The following is a 20,085-nucleotide window of genomic DNA, read 5'->3' on the forward strand; positions in this document are numbered from 1 at the left end:
TTATTGGCCTTTTAGATCTCTTCTATGGAGAATATTCTTTTATTTTAACAATTTATTTATTAATGAGAAAGACAGGCAGAGAGAGAGAGAGAAAGAACCAGTAATCACTCTGGTATGTGTGCTGCCAGGAACTGAACTCGAGACCATGTGCTTGAGAATCCAATGCTTTATCTACTGCGCCATCTCCCGGACCATGAGAATATTCTGTTCATATCCTCCCCCAATATTGGATGGGATCATTTGTTTTCTTGTTGCTGAGTTTGGTGAGCTCTTTATATTTTTTGGTTATTAGGGAGAGACTACTTTAATCCAAATGTCTATATAAATGAAGATAGTTAAGAAAATAAAATTAAGGGGGTCAGGCAGTAGCACAGTTCGTTAAGTGCAAGGACCGGCATAGGGATCCCAATTCGAGCCTCCGGCTCCCCACCTGCAGGGGAGTCACTCTTCACAGGTGGTGAGGCAAGTCTGCAGGTGTCTATCTTTCTCTCCCCCTCTCTGCCTTCCCCTCCTCTCTCCATTTCTCTCTATCCTATCCAACAATGAACAACATCAACAATAACAATAATAATAACCACAACAAGGCTACAACAACAAGGGCGACAAAAGGGGGAAAAAATGGCCTCCAGGAGCAGTGCATTCATGGTGCAAGCACTGAGCCCCAACAATAACCCTAGAGGCAAAAAAAAAGAAAGAAAAGAAAATTAAATAATAGTACTATATAAGCAATCTACATATATATAATCTATATACATATATACTATATACACATTTATATAAAACAGCATTCACTATCTTTTATAAATTCTCTTTGATGGGTGGGGGAGATAGCATAATGGTTCTGCAGACTCTCATGCCTGGGAGTCCTAGGTTAAATCCCCAGAGCAGAACAGTACTCAGGTTAAAAAAAAAAAAAAAAAAAACCTCTTTAATCACTTCATTGTCACCTGTCTTTTTTCTTCCCCCCTAAGATTCTATTATTTATTAGAAAGGAAGGAGGAGAGAAAGAACCAGTCATCACTCTGGTACATGTGCTGCCAGGGATCAAACTCAGGACCTCATGCTTGAGAGTCTAATGCTTTATCCACTGTGCCAGCTCCTGGACCATATCATCTGTTTTTCGACAAATGGAAGTAAGGATTCTACCTAATTTGCTTCCTCCTGTTAATTATATACGGCCCCTCCACTAATCATGTTCTATGACAGCGGATGAGGCACTGGATGTGGTCCCAAGATGATCAATGCCCAGCATCATGTGTACCGGAGTGAGGCACTGGTTCTCTCTCCCTCGATGTCTTTCTCATTGATAAGTAAAACTTCACAAAAAAAGAATGTCCTATGAAACTGGTGATTCTATCAGTACATCCACAATGCGATGACTATTAATCCCCACACCCCTGAAATGACAAGTAAACTTACCATACATATTACATCGATGTTAAGAAAATAGGGGTCCAAGCAGTGGTGTACCCAGGTGAGTATACATGTTACAAAGTGCAAGGATCCCAGTTCAAGCCCCCACCCAGTCCCTACATGCAGGAGGGAAACAGCATAAGCGGTAAAATAGTGCTGCAGGTATCTCTCCTTCCTCTCCCTCTCTATCCCGTCCCTTCCTCTCAATTTCTCTCTGTCCCATCAAGTAAAAATAAATAAAAAAATAAATAAATGTTGTAATTTAAAAAAAAGTCTGTGAGGTCTTGAGTCACAAATCTCCAGAGTACCAGAAAGAAAGCACAGTGGTTTGTGCACCAGACTTTGATGCCTCGGGCCCCAACGTTCCCAGGTTTGATCCTGGTAGCAAAACAAGTCAGTGTTCAGCAGTGCTCAGGTTTTTCTCTATCTCCTTAAAATAAATAAAATATCTGTAAATATAAAATGAAATAAAATCCTCAGATAACTAACCTGATTCAGTCAGAATTTGCTTAATTTATGAACTAAAATTTAAAACTTCCTTATTTTGATATCTGAGTAATCTCCTTAAGATTTCATAGAACTTTCTCTGCACAGCAAAAAAACATAGGTGAGTATGGCATTTTCATAAATGATTCTGATGTTCTTCTCCAGAGTAAATAACATCACTGACTGATAATTCCCAGAAGACTTAGAGTCATAAAGGGCTGGAATTCCTTTCAATTGGCATCACTCCAACAGAGGCTGAATGAGAAATGAAACCTCCTGCAAATAAAATCTGTTTGCAATGTTATTTTTTCCAGAGGTTAATTACCTGCTACACACACACACACACACACACACACACACACACACACTCACACTCACACTCACACTCACGGTGGAGGTCAGGAGGTGGGGGAGAGAGGGGAGGATGCCACTGGGAGAGTGGTTGACATTCTACTGTAAGCCTCCTCCAGAAATACTCAAAATGAAATCAAAACAAATGCCTGGCTGTCAAATTCTAGATACACTCCCTGAACACCCTTCTCTACATGACACCTGTCAGCCCTCAGGATCATTACCTCAAACTATCAGTAAAACTTTACTTTAACAAGTTACACTTTTGGGCTGGGGAGACAACATAGCAGTTATGCAAAAGACTCTCGTGCCTGAGGCTATGAATTCCTAGGTTCAATCCCCAACACCACCATAAACCAGAGCTGAGCAGTGCTCTGGTCTTTCTCTGTATCTCTCTCATTAAAATAAATAAAAATTATTTTAAAAATGAAAAGAAGAAGGCTGGGTGGTAACACCCCTGGTAAAGTGCACATGAGTTACCACACACAAGAACCCAGGTTCAAAGCCTCTGCCCCTACCTACAAGGGGAAAGCTTCACAAGCAGTGAAGCAGTGCTACAGGTGCCTGTCTATCCAGCAAAGTAAGTAAGATATTAAAAGAATGAGGAGATACTCTGCTTTCTCTTCTGATCGCATAAATCTTTCGCCTTTTACTAAAAGAATGAGGAGGATGGAGAGGGGGGGGGGTGAAACTTAAGAAAATGAAGATGAAGAAGTAGTAGTGATGGTGGTGGTTTGTAGTTGTTACACTTTCAGGGGCCACCAGGTGGTAGCTTACCAGATAGAGCTAACAAGTTCCTATGTACGAAGATCCAGGTTCAAGCCCACTGTTTCTACCTGTAGTGTGGAAGCTTTACGTGAAGTGGAGCAGTGCTGCAGGTGTCTCTCCTCCCTGTTTTTCTGTCCTCTCCTATCTCTCTGTCTTTCACCCTCTGCCCAAAAAACAAAAGAGTGGCTGTTGAGAGCAGTGGAGTTGTGCAGACACTGAACCCCAGCATTAGAACTGGTGGCAAAAAAATAAAAAAAAAAATTTAAATCACACTTTCAGAGTGTATCTTTCAGAGACACTGAGTGAAATATTTGTGGATGGCACTATATCCAGAAACTGCTCCAAAATAACCCACTGCGGTGGCAGTGGGAGGAAACAGATGAAACAAGATTGCTCATGCACTGACAACCACAGATGCTAATAATGAGATGCTCAGCATATTATTTTCTGTTCTGTTGCAAATGTCTGCAATATCTCATAGAAACATTTAAAAACAACACACGCATCACAGGCTTACTGAGCGCTTCCTGTAGCAGACTATATCATTGTTCCTAATGCTTTCCTCTCCCCTGGAAGGGCCAGTCTTCCTCCCTCCAGCCAGCCTATGACTTGCAGCGCCACCCCCGCCCGCCGGCTGTGTGTGCATCCCTGGCCCACTGGCGCTGAGCTCCGGCGGAGGACACGTGAGCCGAGGAGCAGCTTTCAGCACCACAAAATGGTTCTATCAGCTTTCCTCCTCTTCCCTTCCACCACAACAATGGCAACCCCCCTGGACAATAGCTGTGCCTTCAGGCAGGATTCCAAAAGGGCTGCTGCCAGTCCACAGGTGACAACATGCACTGTAAGCAAGAAATCAGCCAGAGCTGTAAGCCGCTGATGGAAAGGGACGTGGTATAGTGGCAGAATCCAGCAAGAGCTAATCAATAAACCTATTACAGGCTGGGTACAAAGAACACTTAAAGAATCGGCTTGGATGTTTATGAGAGTGTGTGCTAAGGCACAAATAAATACTTAACTATCATTACCTCTGAGGAGTAAGTGTGAAAATTAGTAAGTTTTATAAGATACAGTCAGAGTAGGACTTAATTTGTACCATTTTATATCAACTGGATTTTCATATTATCTGTACGTTTTAAAAAAAATACCGTGGGAGTCGGGCGCTAGCGCAGTGGGTTAAGCGCACGTGGCGCAAAGTGCAAGGATCGGCATAAGGATCCTGGTTTGAGGCCCCGGCTCCCCACCTGCAGGGGAGTCGCTTCACAGGCGGTGAAGCAGGTCTGCAGGTGTCTATCTTTCTCTCCCCCTCTGTCTTCCCCTCCTCTCTCCATTTCTCTCTGTCCTGTCTAACAATGACGACATCAATAACTACAACAACAATAAAAAAACAAGGGCAACAAAAGGGAAAATAAATATAAAATTTTTTTTAAAAAAAATACCATATTGGTCCATTAGGCAGTGCAGTGGATAAAGCACTGGACTCTCAAGCATGAGGTCCTGAGTTCAATTCCTGGCAGCACATGTACCAGAGTGATATCTGGTTATTTCTCTCTCTCCTCCTTTCTCATTAATAAACAAAATCTTAAAACACATATTGTCTTCATTAACACAAGACGGGGGTGAGGGAGAAGAGACCAGACCATCACTCTGGCACACGAGATGCCAGAGACTAAACTTGGTACTTCATGTTTTCAAGTTCAGGACCATACTCACAGTGCCACCTCCCAGGTCCTATGTGTCTTTTTTTTTTTTTTTTCTAAACATCATCTGGTAGTTGGATGACTGAAGTCACTTTTTTCTTGCTTATCCTTTTCATATTGAAAAGGAATAAAAATGAAGTATAGGGCTGGGTGGTGGCACACCAGGCTGAGCACATATGTTACAATGCACAAGGACCCAGGTTCAGGCCCCCAGACCCCACCTGCAGGGAGAAAGCTTTGCGAGTGGTGAAGCAGGACTGCAGGTCTCTATCTCTCCCATCCCTCTCAATTTCTGGCTGCCTCCTTCCAATAAATATAATAAAAAATTTTAAAAGACTTTAAAAAATCAAGTATAGAAAAATAAGAATTCCTGGGGCCGGTGGTGGCACACCAGGTTGAGCACACATACTACCATGCACCAGGACCCAGTCTCGCCCGCTGGGGGGCGCTGCAACAGTGGGAAAGCAAGTCTGCAGATGTATCTTATCTCCCCTCCCCGCCTCTCCCCTCTCAGTTTCTCTCTGTCCTATTCAATAAAAATGGAAAAAAATAACCACCAGGAGCAGTGGATTTGTAATGCAGTCACTGAACCCTAGCAATAATCCTGGAGGGGAAAAAACTGGCAAAGCTAAATTTAAAACAAACAAATCAGTGGCCAGGCTGTAGAATACTGGGTTGATCACACAGCTTAGCACAGGGACCCAGGTTCAAACCCCAGTCCCCACCTGCGGGGGGGCGGGGGCTTCACTTGTGGTGAAACAGTGCTATAGGTTTCAGTGTCTATCTCCTCTCTCCCTCTCAACTTCTGTCTCTGAAAAAAAGGGGGAGGTGGCTAGGAGACCTCACCCAACACAGTGCACACTCATTCATGCGCACGGACATGAGTCAGAGCCCCCAGACAGCACAAAGAACAGCATGCACACAGCAAGCTTCACGAGAGGTGAAGTAGTGCAAAGATGTCTCTCCTCTCTCTCTTCCCTCTCTCATCCTCTATCTAGAAGGAAGGAAGGAAGGAAGGAAGGAAGGAAGGAAGGAAGGAAGGTGGGTGAGGGGCAGAGTCTACTAGGATGAGAAGAAAGTCACGGGGACCAAGCCCCACCGGCAAAAGGAAAAAAAAAAAAAGCATGATGCATGCAATTCTACTACTAGCTCATCTTCAGGTTTAGCAAAGCAAACCAGGGTCATGTGTACAGGTGTTAACATCTACGGGCCCTACCTACGCAAAATTATCAGGAATACATTATTTTAGTATGCCAGATATTACTTTGTTGGTAGTATAGACAAGATAACTACGCCCATATAGGGTGCTATGATGAAAATTTAAAAGAAGGAAAAAAAAAAACAGGAGAAATTTCAGCCATGGCTCTTGCAGTGATTACACAGATTCATGTGAAGGGCCACTGCAGTCCAGCACCTCCCAGAGTAGCACTTCCCCACCTCCACCTGTTTTTACTGAAATCTGAGCGACAGCTGACATAGCAGTGACATGCAAGGAGGACCAGGAACATGTCTGCACTGTCTTCCTAAGACCCCAAGGCGCTTTACAGACACTAAACCCTATCACCTGAAAGGTAGATATTATACAATATTATAACCGTCTACCCTGTCACTATAAAATATTTAAATACCCCTTCAGGAAGGTCTGGCCCAAACAACCACTGTGACAGGAAATAAGCTGGCAGGCACGTACCACCAACAATCTCTGAAAACATCAGACCTTCACCCACAAGAACCACTTCCTCTGAGTAAACCACAGACACTGTATAGAGCAAACCACAACCTATCAGCTTGTGTCAGGAACACAGGCAGATAACTCACCTAAAATCGACAGACAGATAAGTCAAAGACCTTCATGGTATTTCCTATATGTGCTTAAGTTTACAGGGCCCGTTACTCTTCTGGTCGAGTAGAGCTAGTTCTATTACAGGATCAACTTCACATATTATTTCCTTAGATGCTGTTTAAATTCTCTGGATTTAACAACAGGTAACCTTTGTTCTGGCCTATAAAACCCTAAGGGAGAACGAGCACTTAAATGTAAAATCTGACCACAACTATAACAGTGTCAGGGTGTATATCTTTAGGTTAAGATGGGGGGGCTCTCTAAATGCAAAGAAAAAAAGCAGTGTGACAAGGGGCTGGCTAAGAAAGAGCATTAACTAAACCAGGTTTTTTCTTACATATTCCAATTTCTCTGTCAACTGTTACTCACAGTCCCAAGACAGGAAATCTAGTCTTTCATTGGCCATTGGCCACTGGATTTGCCTGCCTGCCTCTCTCTCTCTCTCTCTCTCTCTCTCTTTCTCCCTCAACACTGGGAAGCCACCCAGGCCTGCCATGTGACTATGATCTCAAAAGCCAGGATTCAGCATTTGAATCAGTCAAAGAGTCTGTTTTGGTAGAAAATGAAGCTGTCAGCTGCACTGGTGCATGCAAATTCAATAAAGCTACCTCTCCTTTCACTTAAAGACAACAATGCATGCTTATTTATGTTAGGTGTAGCCTCTGAGCTCCAACACCATGTACTACTTCTGCAGTACCAAAAAGGAGAAAACTATTCTAACAACTAACTTCAAGGCTTCTCAGGGACTTAAAAGGTGAATTTTTTTTTCTTATCTAACTATCTTGATAATCCAAAGTTGAAAAGAGAAAAATACCCTAAATTTGGCATGTCTCCAAAATTCTAAAGTTAATATAAAAGAACAAAGACGGGGGCTGGGTGGTAACACAGCAGGTTAAGCACATATGGTGCAAAGTGCAAGGACCGGCGTAAGGATCCCGGTTCGAGCCCTGGCTCCCCACCTGCAGAGGAGTCGCTTCGCAAACGGTGAAGCAGGTCTGCAGATATCTGTCTTTCTCTCCCCCTCTCTGTCTACCCCTCCTCACTCCATTTCTCTCTGTACAATCCAACAACAACTATTAACAACTACAAGGGCAACAAGAGCAACAAAATGGGAAAAAATAGTCTCCAGGAGCAGCGGATTCCTGGTGCAGAAACTGAGCCCCAACAATAACCCTGGAGGCAGAAAAAAAAAAAAGAACAAAGACATCAGTTAAATAATTTCAAATTAAGTATTCATGGAAAAGGGCTACCAGTAAAATACTCAAGGGCTTGGTAATCTTACATATTCTATAACTTAGATATGTACTTTTCCTTCTGCTAGTGCCCTTACCATTAGTAATAATTCTTAAAAAGTAATCTGACAAGAAAAAAAAAAAAAGGTTTCAACTCAGTAGCGTAATTTACTGGAAAAACTCGTTAAGCACTACAGGTTCATTTCTTTTCACTAATACACAGAAAAAAAGGGGGGGAAAGGTAAAATTTAACAAACATGGAAAAAGGGGGCTAGGGAGTGGCACACCTGGTTAAGTGTTCACATTACAGTGCAGAAGGACCTAGGTTCAAGCCCCAGTCCCCACTTGCAGGAGGAAAGCTTCACAAGTGGTGAAGCAGGGCTGCAGGTGTCTCTCTGCCTCCATCTCTCCCCCCTCCCCTCTCAACTCCCTGTCTATATCCAAAATAAATCAATAAGTAAAAATAGATAAATAGGAGAAAAAGGGGAAAAGAGTGTGATATGCAATATAAGACTGAATTAAAAGGAGCAAAAACTTCCAGGTGTATCTTACCATAATACAACTAGCATTTTATTTTAGAGCAACAATCACACCTCTTCATTCACTTCAAAGTTCAGATGCTTTATCTTCACTTCTGATTTTAAACCCAACACTCTTTCCTAGCGCATGTTATTTCTGTATACTATAACCCAACACTCTTTCCTAACACGTGCTATTTCTGTATGCTATAACCCACACTCTTTCCTAGCGCATGCTATTTCTGTATACAATTCTTTCATATACAACACAGTAGGGACACGGATACTTGAAAGAATCCATTTGTAAAGAAGTCTTTGATAACATGAGTATTAGCTAAATTATTCAATTTGACAATTATATTTTTTGTATAAATGTGTGTTTTTTGTTTTTTAGTATTTTATTTTAGTGAGGGAGGGAGGGGGAGGGGGGAGAGAGGGGGAGGGGGGGAGAGAGAGAGAGAGAGACAGACAGACAGACAGACACCGACCTACCCCAGAGCACTGCTCAGCTCTGGCCTAAAAGGGTTCTGAGGATTGAACCTTGGACCTCCTGAGCCTCAGGCTTGAGTCTTTTGTAGAACAATTATCTTACCTTCCCAGTCTCTGTTTATTTTGACTGTAACATTTCCTGCATTTATTCTACATACTATCTAAAATAAAACTGAGCTATGGAGTTGTCGGAGAAAGTCAAGATGCATTTTTCCATAGAAAAATGTGCCATGGGGGCCGGGTGATGGCACACAACATGTTCCAGTGCAAAAGGACCCGGGTTCGAGTCCCTGGCCCCCACCTGCAGGGGGAAAGCTTTGCGAGTGGTGAAGCAGGGCTGCAGGTGTCTCTCTATCTCCTCCTTCCCTCTCGATTTCTGGCTGTTTCTATACAATAAATAAAGATAATTTAAAAAAATGCTAAAAAAAAATGTGCCATGACTTTTCTGATGACCCATAATACAATCTTGAGACTTTCTTTACCTATAATTTTAGGCTGTATCTAGACAAATCTGAATGAAGATGAACAAAACACCTGAAGTTGGAACTTGTTGCTTTAGAATATAGGTAAAGGTAAAATAGAGAAGACTACATTTTGTACTATGAGAGCTACTGAAGAAATGTGAAATGTGAATAAAATATTAACAGAGAAGGTAATTTTTAAACAATAAATTAACAAAAAATAAATATACAAGTGGGCTAAGAATAAAGGGGAGGGGAGGGTAATGGAGGTGAATAATGGAAAACCATTTAAAATCATATAAACATAAAACGGGAAGAAAGCATTATTTGGCTTGATACAGCAACTATATACAAGTTCAGGACAACTTGAAAGTCTAAGCTTAAAGATCAGGAAAAACTTCCTGACTGAAAGATCTATCGAATTGTTGTTCAGCCTCCTAAGGAAGTGACGAGAGCTTTATTCTCTAGAGATACTTAAAATTAGAATGGATAAGGTACCAGAAAGCATCCTGTAATAGAAAAAACCAACTCTGACTTGATCAGGTTGGAAAGTTATTAAAGGAACGGATGGAAAAAAAAAAAAGCATGGAACTTGAAAGACTGAAAAATCTATGTGAAAATCCTGAATCTGTCCTTTCTAGTTTTATAATTTTGACTTAAAGCCCATTAGTCAGCTAAAATATAAATGATCATCTGCCCTGTACCGAACCACAGTAAACATTGTGAGTCTGGGCTGGAGAGAGAGCACAGTGGTTCTGCAAAAGACATTCATGCCTGAGGCTCTCGGAAGTCCCAGATTCAATCCCTGGCACCAGCATAAGCCAGAGCCATGCAATGCTCTGGTGTCTTCCTTTGCCTCTCCCACTAAAAATAACTTTAAAAAAAAAATTTTTAAGTTAGAATCATACTACTATAGGCAATTGTTTCCTATGTAAGGCTACTTCACCAACCAAATGGAAACAAAATATTTACTGTTTTGTATGATTTTAAAACTTCAGTTCAAGTGGCACTATTTTGAAGACTTCACCAAAAGGGAAAGGAACGTGTCCTCAAAGAAAGCTTTAGAGTATCGTCAAGTGGTCCCGGTGGTGGCGCAATGGGACGAGCACGAGGCCGAGTTGACCCCCACAGCATATAGAGAGAGTCATCTGCTGAATCTCTCTGCTTCTCATTAACAATAAAACTTCTAAAGCATCAAATCAAAATTTAACATATGAGACAGAAGGAAGTTAAACTCATTTCTGAAAATGTGGCATGGTCAGTTTCTAGGTGGTAAGTGATCCCATGGGAAGCAACATCTCCAGCACGTCAATTAAGACGTCTCCCCAATCCCATCTGGAAACCCACTAAAACATGTCGCAGTTACTGTGGCCCAAGCTAATTGTGTAAGAATCTTGCATGCATTCTGAATGGCCTTTAGGATGGGCGACCACATGTTTACGCAATGATTTTTCCCACCACTGCCCTTAACTACTCCACAGGCAGTGAAAACAGGTCTGCAGGTGTCTTTCTCTCCTCATCTTCCCCTCCTCTCTCGATTTCTCTCTGTCCTATCCAACAACAATAGAAAAAAAAAGATGGCCTCCAGGAGCAGTGGATTTGTAGTGCATCCACAAGCCCCAGCAATATCCCTAGAGGTGGAAAAAAAAAGTGCAACTCCAGGCAAACATTTATGACCCTGCTGCAGGTGGGGATCCAGGGGCTCAAACCCGGATCCTTGCACCGGTCCTTGTGTTTCGCACTATGGGCACTTACTTACCTGGTGCACCACCGCCAGGCCCCAAGTTTCACATTTTAAATTGAAAATTCAAACACTGGGGAAAAAAAACTCTACATGCCAACTCCATATGACATATATTTTAACAACTGCAAACCACCAACGTGTTAAGGAGTACTGCCAGGTTAACATATTTTTTTAAACTTTTATTTATAAAATAGAAACACTGACAAGACCATAGGGTAAGAGGGGTACAACTCCACACAATTCCCACTACCAGAACTCCATATCCCATCCCCTCCCGATAGCTTTCCTATTCTTTATCCCTTTGGGAATATGGACAGAGGGTCATTATGGGATGCAGAAGGTGGAAGGTCTGGCTTCTGTAACTGCTTCCCCACTGAACATGGACACTGGCAGGTCGATCCATACTCCCAGCCTGTCTCTCTCTTTCCGTAGTGGGGAAAGGTCTGGTGAGGCGGGGCTCCAGGACACACTGGTGGGGTTGTCTGCCTAGGGAAGTCAGGTTGGCATCATGGTATCATCTGGATGGATTTTCACAATGATTCCAAATAAAGTTTCTTGACATTTTATCAAATAAACATGAATCTTATAAACATGCCATCAGAAAGACTATAACTCTTAACTTAAACCAAAAAAAGAATGTTCCTTCTGACTATACATGTTGATTCCTGTACCACTATACAAGTGAAGCACTACTGCATACCTATCTAAATCACAACTTTACACCAAACAAGTAAAAGACAACAGAAAGCTGAATCCAAAGTTAGTACTGTGAATCTGATCTCCAAATTTCAGTTTTGTATTTATGGAATGCCTGGCCTTTTAAGTAAATGTTACAAATCATTTTGCCCTACAGGTGACCCAGGTAGCCCTGAAAAAGAGCACACTAACACACATACAAAACAACGATGTTGCTTTTTAATTTAAAATGTTCTATGGCAACCTTGGAAGACAGAAAACCATCATGACTGAGAAAGCCTGTGGGCCGTGAGGTAGCAGAACGTAAAGCACCAGACTCACAAACACGCACGAGGTCCTGAGTTTGACCCTTGATTCGCATAAACCGGAGTGACACTGCTTCTCGTTCTCTCTCTCTACCCTCTCATATTAAGTAAACACTTTCTAAAATGCTAATTATTGGGTAATGCATAGAATTCAGGTCTTCACATGTACTTTACAAGTTTGCTTAAGCAATCAAAGAAGCAACAACAGTAAGGGAAGACATAAGACTTAAACTGGGTGTGGTATATTTTGTACTCAAAGCAAAGGACTCTGGGAAAGGAGAATACAGGGTGGGATGGGATGGAGGTTCTCTGGGCTTCTGGTGTTCATGGTAGGAAAAGAGCTCAGCTGGGGAAGAGTGTCTTGCAGACACCTATTATGTGAGATGAGAGCTTGTGCCTGTGTGCCAACAATTGTATTACAATATACTAAACCTCCAATAAAGTGAAAAAAAAGTTAAAAAAGAACTTAAAAAAAAATGTTTGCTTAACAAAGCTCAGCTGAATATGAGCTGCTTTGCCAAGCCAAGCTTGTGATTCAGGTTCAAGCCCAGCTCCCCTCAATGAAGGAAGTTTCAGAGCCATCTTTTCTTTCTCGCTCTGCCTCTGTCTGAAACACGTGGTCCAGAATAAAGGCCCAGATAGATAGATAGATAGATAGGAAGGAAGAAAAAAGAAAAGGAAAGAAAAGGAAGGGAAAGGAAGGAAAGGAAAAAGAAAGGAGAAAGGATGGATGCTTCAGGCAGGGTGCCTACCATCCAATTACTGAAATCATTTGGTCTGGCCCTGACCAAGGCAGCTGCAGGTGGGACTCGAAATTCAGTAAGTACTAAGTTTTAAGCTGACAATTTTGTATGGTCAGTAAATGCTATAAATATCCAAATGGTCCTTGGTAGGAAAAACAAAAGGTTCCCCAACCCAGGTTTAAGAGGAGAGGAAATAGCACAAGCAAGCAGTCTACATAATAGACTCTGCCTGAGGCTCAGTGGTCCCAGGTTCAATGTCCATCACCACCATAAGTCAAGCTGATCAAGGCTCTGTTAAAAGCTGAACTCAATGCTAAGAAAATGTCAATAGACACACACACACAAAATACTTTATCTATAATCAACGAACTTCAAGAAAGACACTTGTAATAAAATTCTGGTAAGTAGGAGGCCAGGCAGTAGCACAGCAGGTTAAGCACACATGGCGTGAAGCACAAGGATCAATCATAAGGATCCCGGTCTTAGTCCCTGGCTCCCCACCTGCAGGGAATTCGATTCCCAAGTGGTGAAGCAGATCTGCAGGTATTTTTCTTTCTCTCCTCCGTCTTCCCCTCCTCTCAATTTCTCTCTGTCCTATCCAACAACAACAAGGGCAACAAAAATGGGGAAAATTGGCCACCAGGAGAAGTGCAGGCACCCAGCCCCAGGATAACCCTGCAGATATATATCTGGCAGTTAGTACTGCTGCAATGCCACTTTCTAGAAGCTAGCCTGAAATCACTTTACCCACTGAAAGGTGTCCTTCCTCTCCAATGGCTGCAGGCCCCCTAAACATTTGCTCAGGCCCAGAAGCCAGGCCTGGAAACAACTGGCACTTACTTTAGATTTGCATGCAGCAATCAGCGCAACCTAAAAGGCAAAGATCAGAGTATTTCTACCACGTAAGTGTTGTTTCTAAATGCTGGAAACTTACAGTCCAGGCCTCACAGAGGTTACAAAGCCAGAGACTGGATGGCAATCATATGCTACACATTATTTTTCAAAGTGTTCAGATAATACCAAATTTAAAAAAGACTCCGAAGTCCCAGGTTTAATCCCCAGTACCACCATAAGGCAGAGCTGTGCAGTGCTTTGGCCTTTCTATATCTCTGTATTTCTGTATCTCTCTCATTAAAATAAATAATAATATTTTTTAAATGTAAATTATCATAAACAGTTTGGGTTTTTAATTACTGACTATGTCTTTAAAAAATGAGGTGGGAATTCTGCAGAACAGAAGAGGAAGAGGGGGAACAGGGAGTATATGAATGTGCTAATTTAACTGCAAAATAATAACAGGATATAACAAAGTTCTGAGTATCCAAAGTGCCCAATCAGAGCCCAAACATAGCTGAATTCCATCCCAGCCCAAGCACGTCCCTAACACAAGAATAAAACCCTTCTTATCTTGTTCAGCCATGTGTCGCCTGCCACAAACTGCAAAACAGAACAACACCCAAAACCAGCTAGTCTGATTTCAACTGAAGACAGACAGACTCTGTAGTCAGAAGCACCACAATGAAAGAACTCTAACTCACACAGCTGGCCTGGTGGGTCTGCACACTCTAAAAACAAAGCCATACCACATACACTACTTCAAACTTGAAAGGACCTTTAAAAAGCTCCACTGGTGCTGTTCATTTGCCATGAGCTGGCGAGTCAGCAAAATACACCTACCATATACTGGCGTGAGAGGAAAGAGAATGGCGGCACAGGCAAGGTCTAGAAGTGAAGACAGGTCCACACCTCTGCCTTTATAAAAGCCTTCAGACACAGAAATGCTTCCCGACGTCATCCCAACACAGATTTAAATGAGGTACAAGGCCTTTCCTAAAGAACAAATGAATGCAGAATATCTGCCAGTGAGATGCTGAAAGGTAAGTGGTCACATGAGAATAATTCTGACAAAAAAAAAAAACTACTAGTAAATCCCTAATAAGCAGGTATTATTCCTACTGTCACAGCACTACTTATTAAATTAAAAGGCTCTTGTGGGTCTTGATTTCTTAAAAAAAAAAAAAAAAAAAGCAACATAAAATCAGGCAGCACATGAGTAAATGTAAGGATATTAAGTAAATGTAAGGATACTAATACTAAAATGTGTATATTTTCTTATACTTAAAACATCCTTCGTTTAATCTTCTGTGCTAAGCACAGTGCTGGGAATCAGACATCCATTAAACTGCATTCTTAATGTATATCTATTTACCACCTAGGTCTTTAAACAGGCACAACATTCAGATTTTATTTCCAAGATAATGGAAAGAGGAAGAGAATCTCCAAGCAGCAAAGAGGAAGACACACCATTACTTGGGGGCTTTTAGGTGGTTTTTCTGGTGGAATGAGCTGGTAGCTCTAGGATCTGCATGAATTTAAACAACCCTTCTCCCAAGGAAGCTACCAATATAGTTTAGTTCTTAATAAGGCTTGGCTACAGGTCCAAGAGAAAGGGCAAGAACTGAGTCAAGCAGGAAAAGCACTACCAGACTCCTAAAAGCAGAGAAATACCCTCAAAGATAAAGGAAGAAACCCACATACACATTGTTGCCATTTGTGCTAAGTGCACTCTCAGAAAAGTTTAAACACTGTGCCACTGAAAATGAAAGGGCATTTAAAAAGAAAGACAAAGAATGAATCCGTTTAATGGAATCTTTTAGGTGAACATTCACATGACACTGGGAAGGATCAACAGGAAGAGGAAGTTCGGTTTCTGGAGTAGCTGTTACGGTATGATAATGGAATTTGGCCTTTTCAAAATCAACAAATGGGGACCCCTGTCTTTGGAAATTCAACGACTTTCTGCAAGAATGCTATCACTGCACTTTGTTAAAATGTTATTATTTACTTTATTTCAGAGACAGAGATACCCCAGAGCACTAATCAGCTCTGGCTTATGGTGGTGCTGGGGACTGAACCTGGGACCTCAGAGCCTCAAGCATGAGAGTTCATTAGGCTATCTGCCCAGCTCGACTGCCCTTTTCATCAGTCTTTTTCTTTCTTTCTTTTAAAGATTTTATTTATTAATGAGAAAGATAGGAGGAGAGAAAGAACCAGGCATCACTCTGGTACATGTGCTGCCAGGAATTGAACTCGGGACCTCATGCCTGAGAGTCCAGTGACTTATCCACTGTATCACCTCCTGGACCATATCTGACAGTCTTTTTCTTTGCCGACCACTTCCCCACCCACTCAGTTATTTTGTAATGAGATCTTTCGTACTTTCTGAAGGTGAACCAAAATAAAAAATATATATATAACTTAACTGACATGTGGGGTCAGGATAAAAAGTCACAGTTAAACTGAGAAGCAAAAATGTGGCAAAGGAATTAAGTGAATGGATGTGCTGTCAACCCCCAGAGCTCGGGCGCTCCACCTAAAGGACCAACCGGCAAGCCGCTACTGGGACAACCTGCACATCCATCCATCCATCCATCCATCCATCCATCCACCCACCTGCTGCTCGGGCCTGGGGTCCAGATCTCAAAAAAGTCTCTGAAAGGTGAAATATTCAAGTGCAAGCACTGGCTATCAAGCCCCATGATGCTCCCTTCGCCCTTTCTTTCTTTCTTTCTTTTTTCCCCCTTAAGGATGCTTGGTACCCATCTCCCCCAACAAGAGTCTGCGACTGACAGTAATAACAATGGGGGGTATTCGATAATAATTAATCACAGCAAGTCACGTAGGGTTAAGAGCCAGAAGCCTCCCGCACCGCAGTCTCGGGGTGAGGTCACAGGCAGCAATGCCCTAGAGCGGGAAGCTGGTAGCGGGTCTCCCGAAGGAAAGCCCCCGAGTCACGAGTGTGTGTGTGTGTGGGGGGTGTCACAGGGACCCCCACCCATTCCGGCCGGGGTCAGGTACTGACCTTCACCCCACATGACCCCGACTCAGCTTCCACACCCCCTCATCCTGCAGACCCCGAGCCACAGTCACGGCTTCGGCCTTGCCGCTTGGCTCAAGAATCCGGAGGAATGGGTGACCCCGGCGAGAAAAAGTAAAGTAATAATAATAATGCAGAGAAATGGATCACCCCAGGGAGAAAAGCGGAAAACGATAATAATAATAATAATAATAATAATCCGGAGAAATGGGTCACCCCTGCGAGAAAAAATAAAACAGTAATAATAATAATGCAGAGAAGTGGGTCACCCCAGCGAGAAAAAAAGGAAAATGATAATAATCCAGAGAAATGGGTCACCCCAGCGAACAAAAGTGAAACAATAAGAAGAATGATAGTAAGAATAATGCACAGAAATGGGTCACCCCAGCGAGAAAAAGTGAAACAATAATAATAATAATAATAGTAATGAAGAGAAAATGGGTCACTCCAGCCAGAAAAAAAAAAAAAAAAAGAAGAATGATAATAATATAATCATCATCATCCGGAGAAATGGGTCACCCCAGCGAGAAGGAAAAAAAAAAAAGTAAAATTATTGTCATCATCACCACCACCCAGAGAAATGGGTCACCCCGGCGAAAGTAAAAGAATGATAACAACAACGACGGTAGTAATAACAACCACGACGAGAAGGGAGGGCGTCTCCAGATGCCACCAGCCGGGCGGCTGGGCACAGCCCCCCCCCTTCCTTCTCCCCCTCCCGCGCCGCCACCTTCCTTTCCTTCTCCCCCTGCCCACCCAGCCCCGGCCGCACCCACCTGTCGGTGATAGTCGGCTGTGTGCCACTCATTGGGGCCCTTGGCGCGAGGTCCTCCTTTTATCCAACTGGCATTTTACAGGGGCGCCTGCACCCCACCCCCGAGCGCCGGGGTCCGGCCCGATTCCGCAGGCGGCGGCGGCGGCGGCGGCGGCGACACGCGAGTCCGGCCCCGAGGTGCCCGCGGTCATCGAGGCCGGGCGGGGGCGGCGGGGGCAGCGGGGGGCGCGGGCGGCGCAGAAACTTGGTCGGGGCAGCGGCTGCGCGGGGCTCGGCTCGGCTCCTCCTCGTCGTCCTCCTCGTCCTCCCGCCGCGGCTCCCCGGGGCCTGCGCCCGCCGCTCTCTATCTGGGGCCGCCCGCCGCTCGGGGCCGCGTCTCGGGCCGTCCCGCGCCGGCCTCGCGCGGCTCCATGTCCCGGGGGCCCCGGGCCCCTGCGCGTCTCCTCGCCGCCCCCCACAGGCTCCGGGCGCGGGGCCGAGCGCGGCTGCCGCGAGAGACGATCCCGCCCGCCGGAGGTGACAGGAACCGGGGGGGCTCAGCGCCGCGGGCTATTCCCCATCCCTCAGAGGCCTGGACTCTTCCCCAGATGGCGGCGGCGGCGGCGGCGGCGGCGGCTCCTCCCTGACGCTCCGGGAGGCGGCGGTGCCCGCGAGGGGGCGGGAAGTACCGTCCGGCCCGGCCGGGGAGCGTCGGCGGCCGTGGCGGCGTCGGCGGTGGCAGCGGCGACTGGGCGCGCTGGGCCGGCCGGGTGCTCGGGCCTCGCGGGAGCGCGCGCGGCGGGCGGAGGAGGCCGCGGGGGGGGGGGGGAGGGGGGACGCGCGATGGCCGCGAGCGCGCGCGCGGGTTCCGGTTCCGGTTCTGCCTCCCCGGCCCCGGCCGCGGCGGGCGCGAGCTCGCCCGACCGCCCTTCCCCACCCCCCAGAACCTCCCCCACCGCCGACTTTTGGGGCCTCCTCCCTTCGGACTTCGGGAAGCCGCCTCACCCGGGGATCCCTCCGCGGCGGCGCGCGGGGACGCCTGTGCCCGCCGGCCCTGGCGCCACCCGCGCACTCGCGCAGCCCGCGCGCGGAGGACTCTGCCGGAGGGGGGGGGGGCACCCTGGGAGAAAGAGAAAAAGTAGTTCTGCGGGGCTCAAGGAGCTGGGGACTCGCGGGGCCGGGAGTGTTAACCCATCAGCTCACCGTCGCTCTGTACTTTGCACCAGAGTTTATCACTTACTAACTCAGCTTGACCCAGAGACTGCCACAGAGCACCCAGCACCCCAGTCCTGATGAGCTCTTTGGAAATCGCACACAAACACAGACAGACAGACAAATAGAAACGTCCATTCCTTAAGGGAAGGTGTTTACTCTTTTCACCCATGGGAGAGAGCTGGGGTCCGAGCGCCCCCCTCCTGCAGAGCGCACCCAGCTCGCAGGGCACCTGCTGGGGGTGGGGGTGGGGGTGAGAGGTGTCCGGGCTGGGGCCAGAGGGCTTGGGAACCCCAGCCAGGGTTGCTCGGGCTAATTATTGATTTGCAAACTGCCTCTGCCTTGGCAAAATGAAGCGCACTGTAAGCGCACTGTTGGCCAGTATGGTGTTTGCCACAGCGACTTCACTAGCTTGCCCTAGAAAAGAAAAAGAGCTTCCAGCACCTAGCACTGCTGTCCCCTCGGAAAAGTGCTCAGATTTCTTGGCGCTGTTTTCTTTTTCGCCACCAGATAGACAAGATTCAGGTGTCCATCTAAGTCTCAGGACGGCATGGGCATGGTTCCATGGTTCGACACTGCAGTGATGTACCTATACTATAGAGACGTCTAAAGTAGCTACTTATCCCATTGTTTTTTGTTGTTGTTTTTCAGATTTCTGAATTGAAGCTTGTGCCGGTGGGCCAGGAGCCTCCACCTTTTCAAAGGCATCAAGTGGCAAAGCCCATCTAGTCAACGTGGACTTGGAGGGACAATGCCCCCTGAACAATGTTCTTTCTGAAAGTCAATCTCCAACAGTTCGTGTAAGGATCACTATCCCTGAATAGATGTATGAGCTAAGGCTGACGTTAGAACAGAGTTAAAAAAAGAAAAAAGATAAACAGAGGCCAAAGATGACTCTTTATTGCTTGATTTATTCTCCCCCCCCCCCTTTTTTTTGTAAGTTGAGGGCACTGCCAGCTAATTTTGTAATGTTTATTTTGGAAAAGAATTGAAGTAGATAAGGGTTCCAAGTTACTTTCCTAATGATGGGGCCAGAGCACATTGCCACCTGCCGGTGTACCCTAGCATGACAAGTCTATCTTGAAAACTTATATTGTGCATTTCCCATATCCAAATGGAAAGAGCTCCATTCATCTCCATAAACGACTGAAATGCAAACCATATCCCCAAAAATAACTTCCTTAAGCATACTAAATATCTCTTTTGTCCCTTTTAATAAATTTTACAGTGTAAGTCTCAAACTAATCAGGCCCATGACTCATCAAAATCCATGTATTTTAAAAAATGAGTTCCCGGCTCCCCTCAAAGAATGCCTCAACACTTGAGCTTCACGAATAAAACAAGCTGGGAAAGCTTCCTAATTCACCTTCTCTTCCTTGCATACAAAACCTCTTGGCAGGCTTCTTCCAAAAGCTTTCCAAACCTAAACAGAACCAAAGTTCTAGCTGTGAGCAGAGAAGGCTGCGGCTGTGGGAAAGCTTCAGGAGATGGGAAGC

The 20,085-nt window shown here is 44.9% G+C and overlaps 2 protein-coding genes across 2 annotated transcripts in view; one reads left to right on the forward strand and one right to left on the reverse strand.

Annotated features, from left to right (window-relative positions):
* ARHGEF12 (Rho guanine nucleotide exchange factor 12) overlaps window positions 1–17,527 on the reverse strand; it is a 151,763-nt gene extending 134,236 nt beyond the window's left edge. Inside the window, exon 1 of the mRNA XM_060179899.1 lies at window positions 17,400–17,527. The gene's annotated coding sequence lies outside the window, so the exon portion shown is untranslated. The remainder of the gene's footprint in view (window positions 1–17,399) is intronic.
* Window positions 16,620–19,483, forward strand: LOC132534975 (collagen alpha-1(I) chain-like). The gene is made up of 3 exons (XM_060179869.1): window positions 16,620–16,718; window positions 17,413–17,914; window positions 19,241–19,483. Exons 1-3 carry the CDS (start codon window positions 16,620–16,622, stop codon window positions 19,246–19,248), a joined length of 609 nt encoding a protein of 202 aa, XP_060035852.1. The 3' UTR covers window positions 19,249–19,483.
* The last annotated feature ends 602 nt before the right edge of the window (window positions 19,484–20,085 follow it).

Source organism: Erinaceus europaeus, chromosome 20 (genome assembly GCF_950295315.1).
Source record: "Erinaceus europaeus chromosome 20, mEriEur2.1, whole genome shotgun sequence".
In the NCBI taxonomy this organism is placed as follows: domain Eukaryota; kingdom Metazoa; phylum Chordata; class Mammalia; order Eulipotyphla; family Erinaceidae; genus Erinaceus; species Erinaceus europaeus.

Excerpts from the sequence above, each read along its gene's own strand:
- LOC132534975 (XM_060179869.1), top strand. The coding sequence starts at position 16,620 with ATGACCCCGACTCAGCTTCCACACCCCCTCATCCTGCAGACCCCGAGC. Across the intron at positions 16,719-17,412 it reads TCAAGAATCCGGAGGAATGG|TCGGCTGTGTGCCACTCATT; the intron begins GTGACCCCGGCG and ends TGTCGGTGATAG.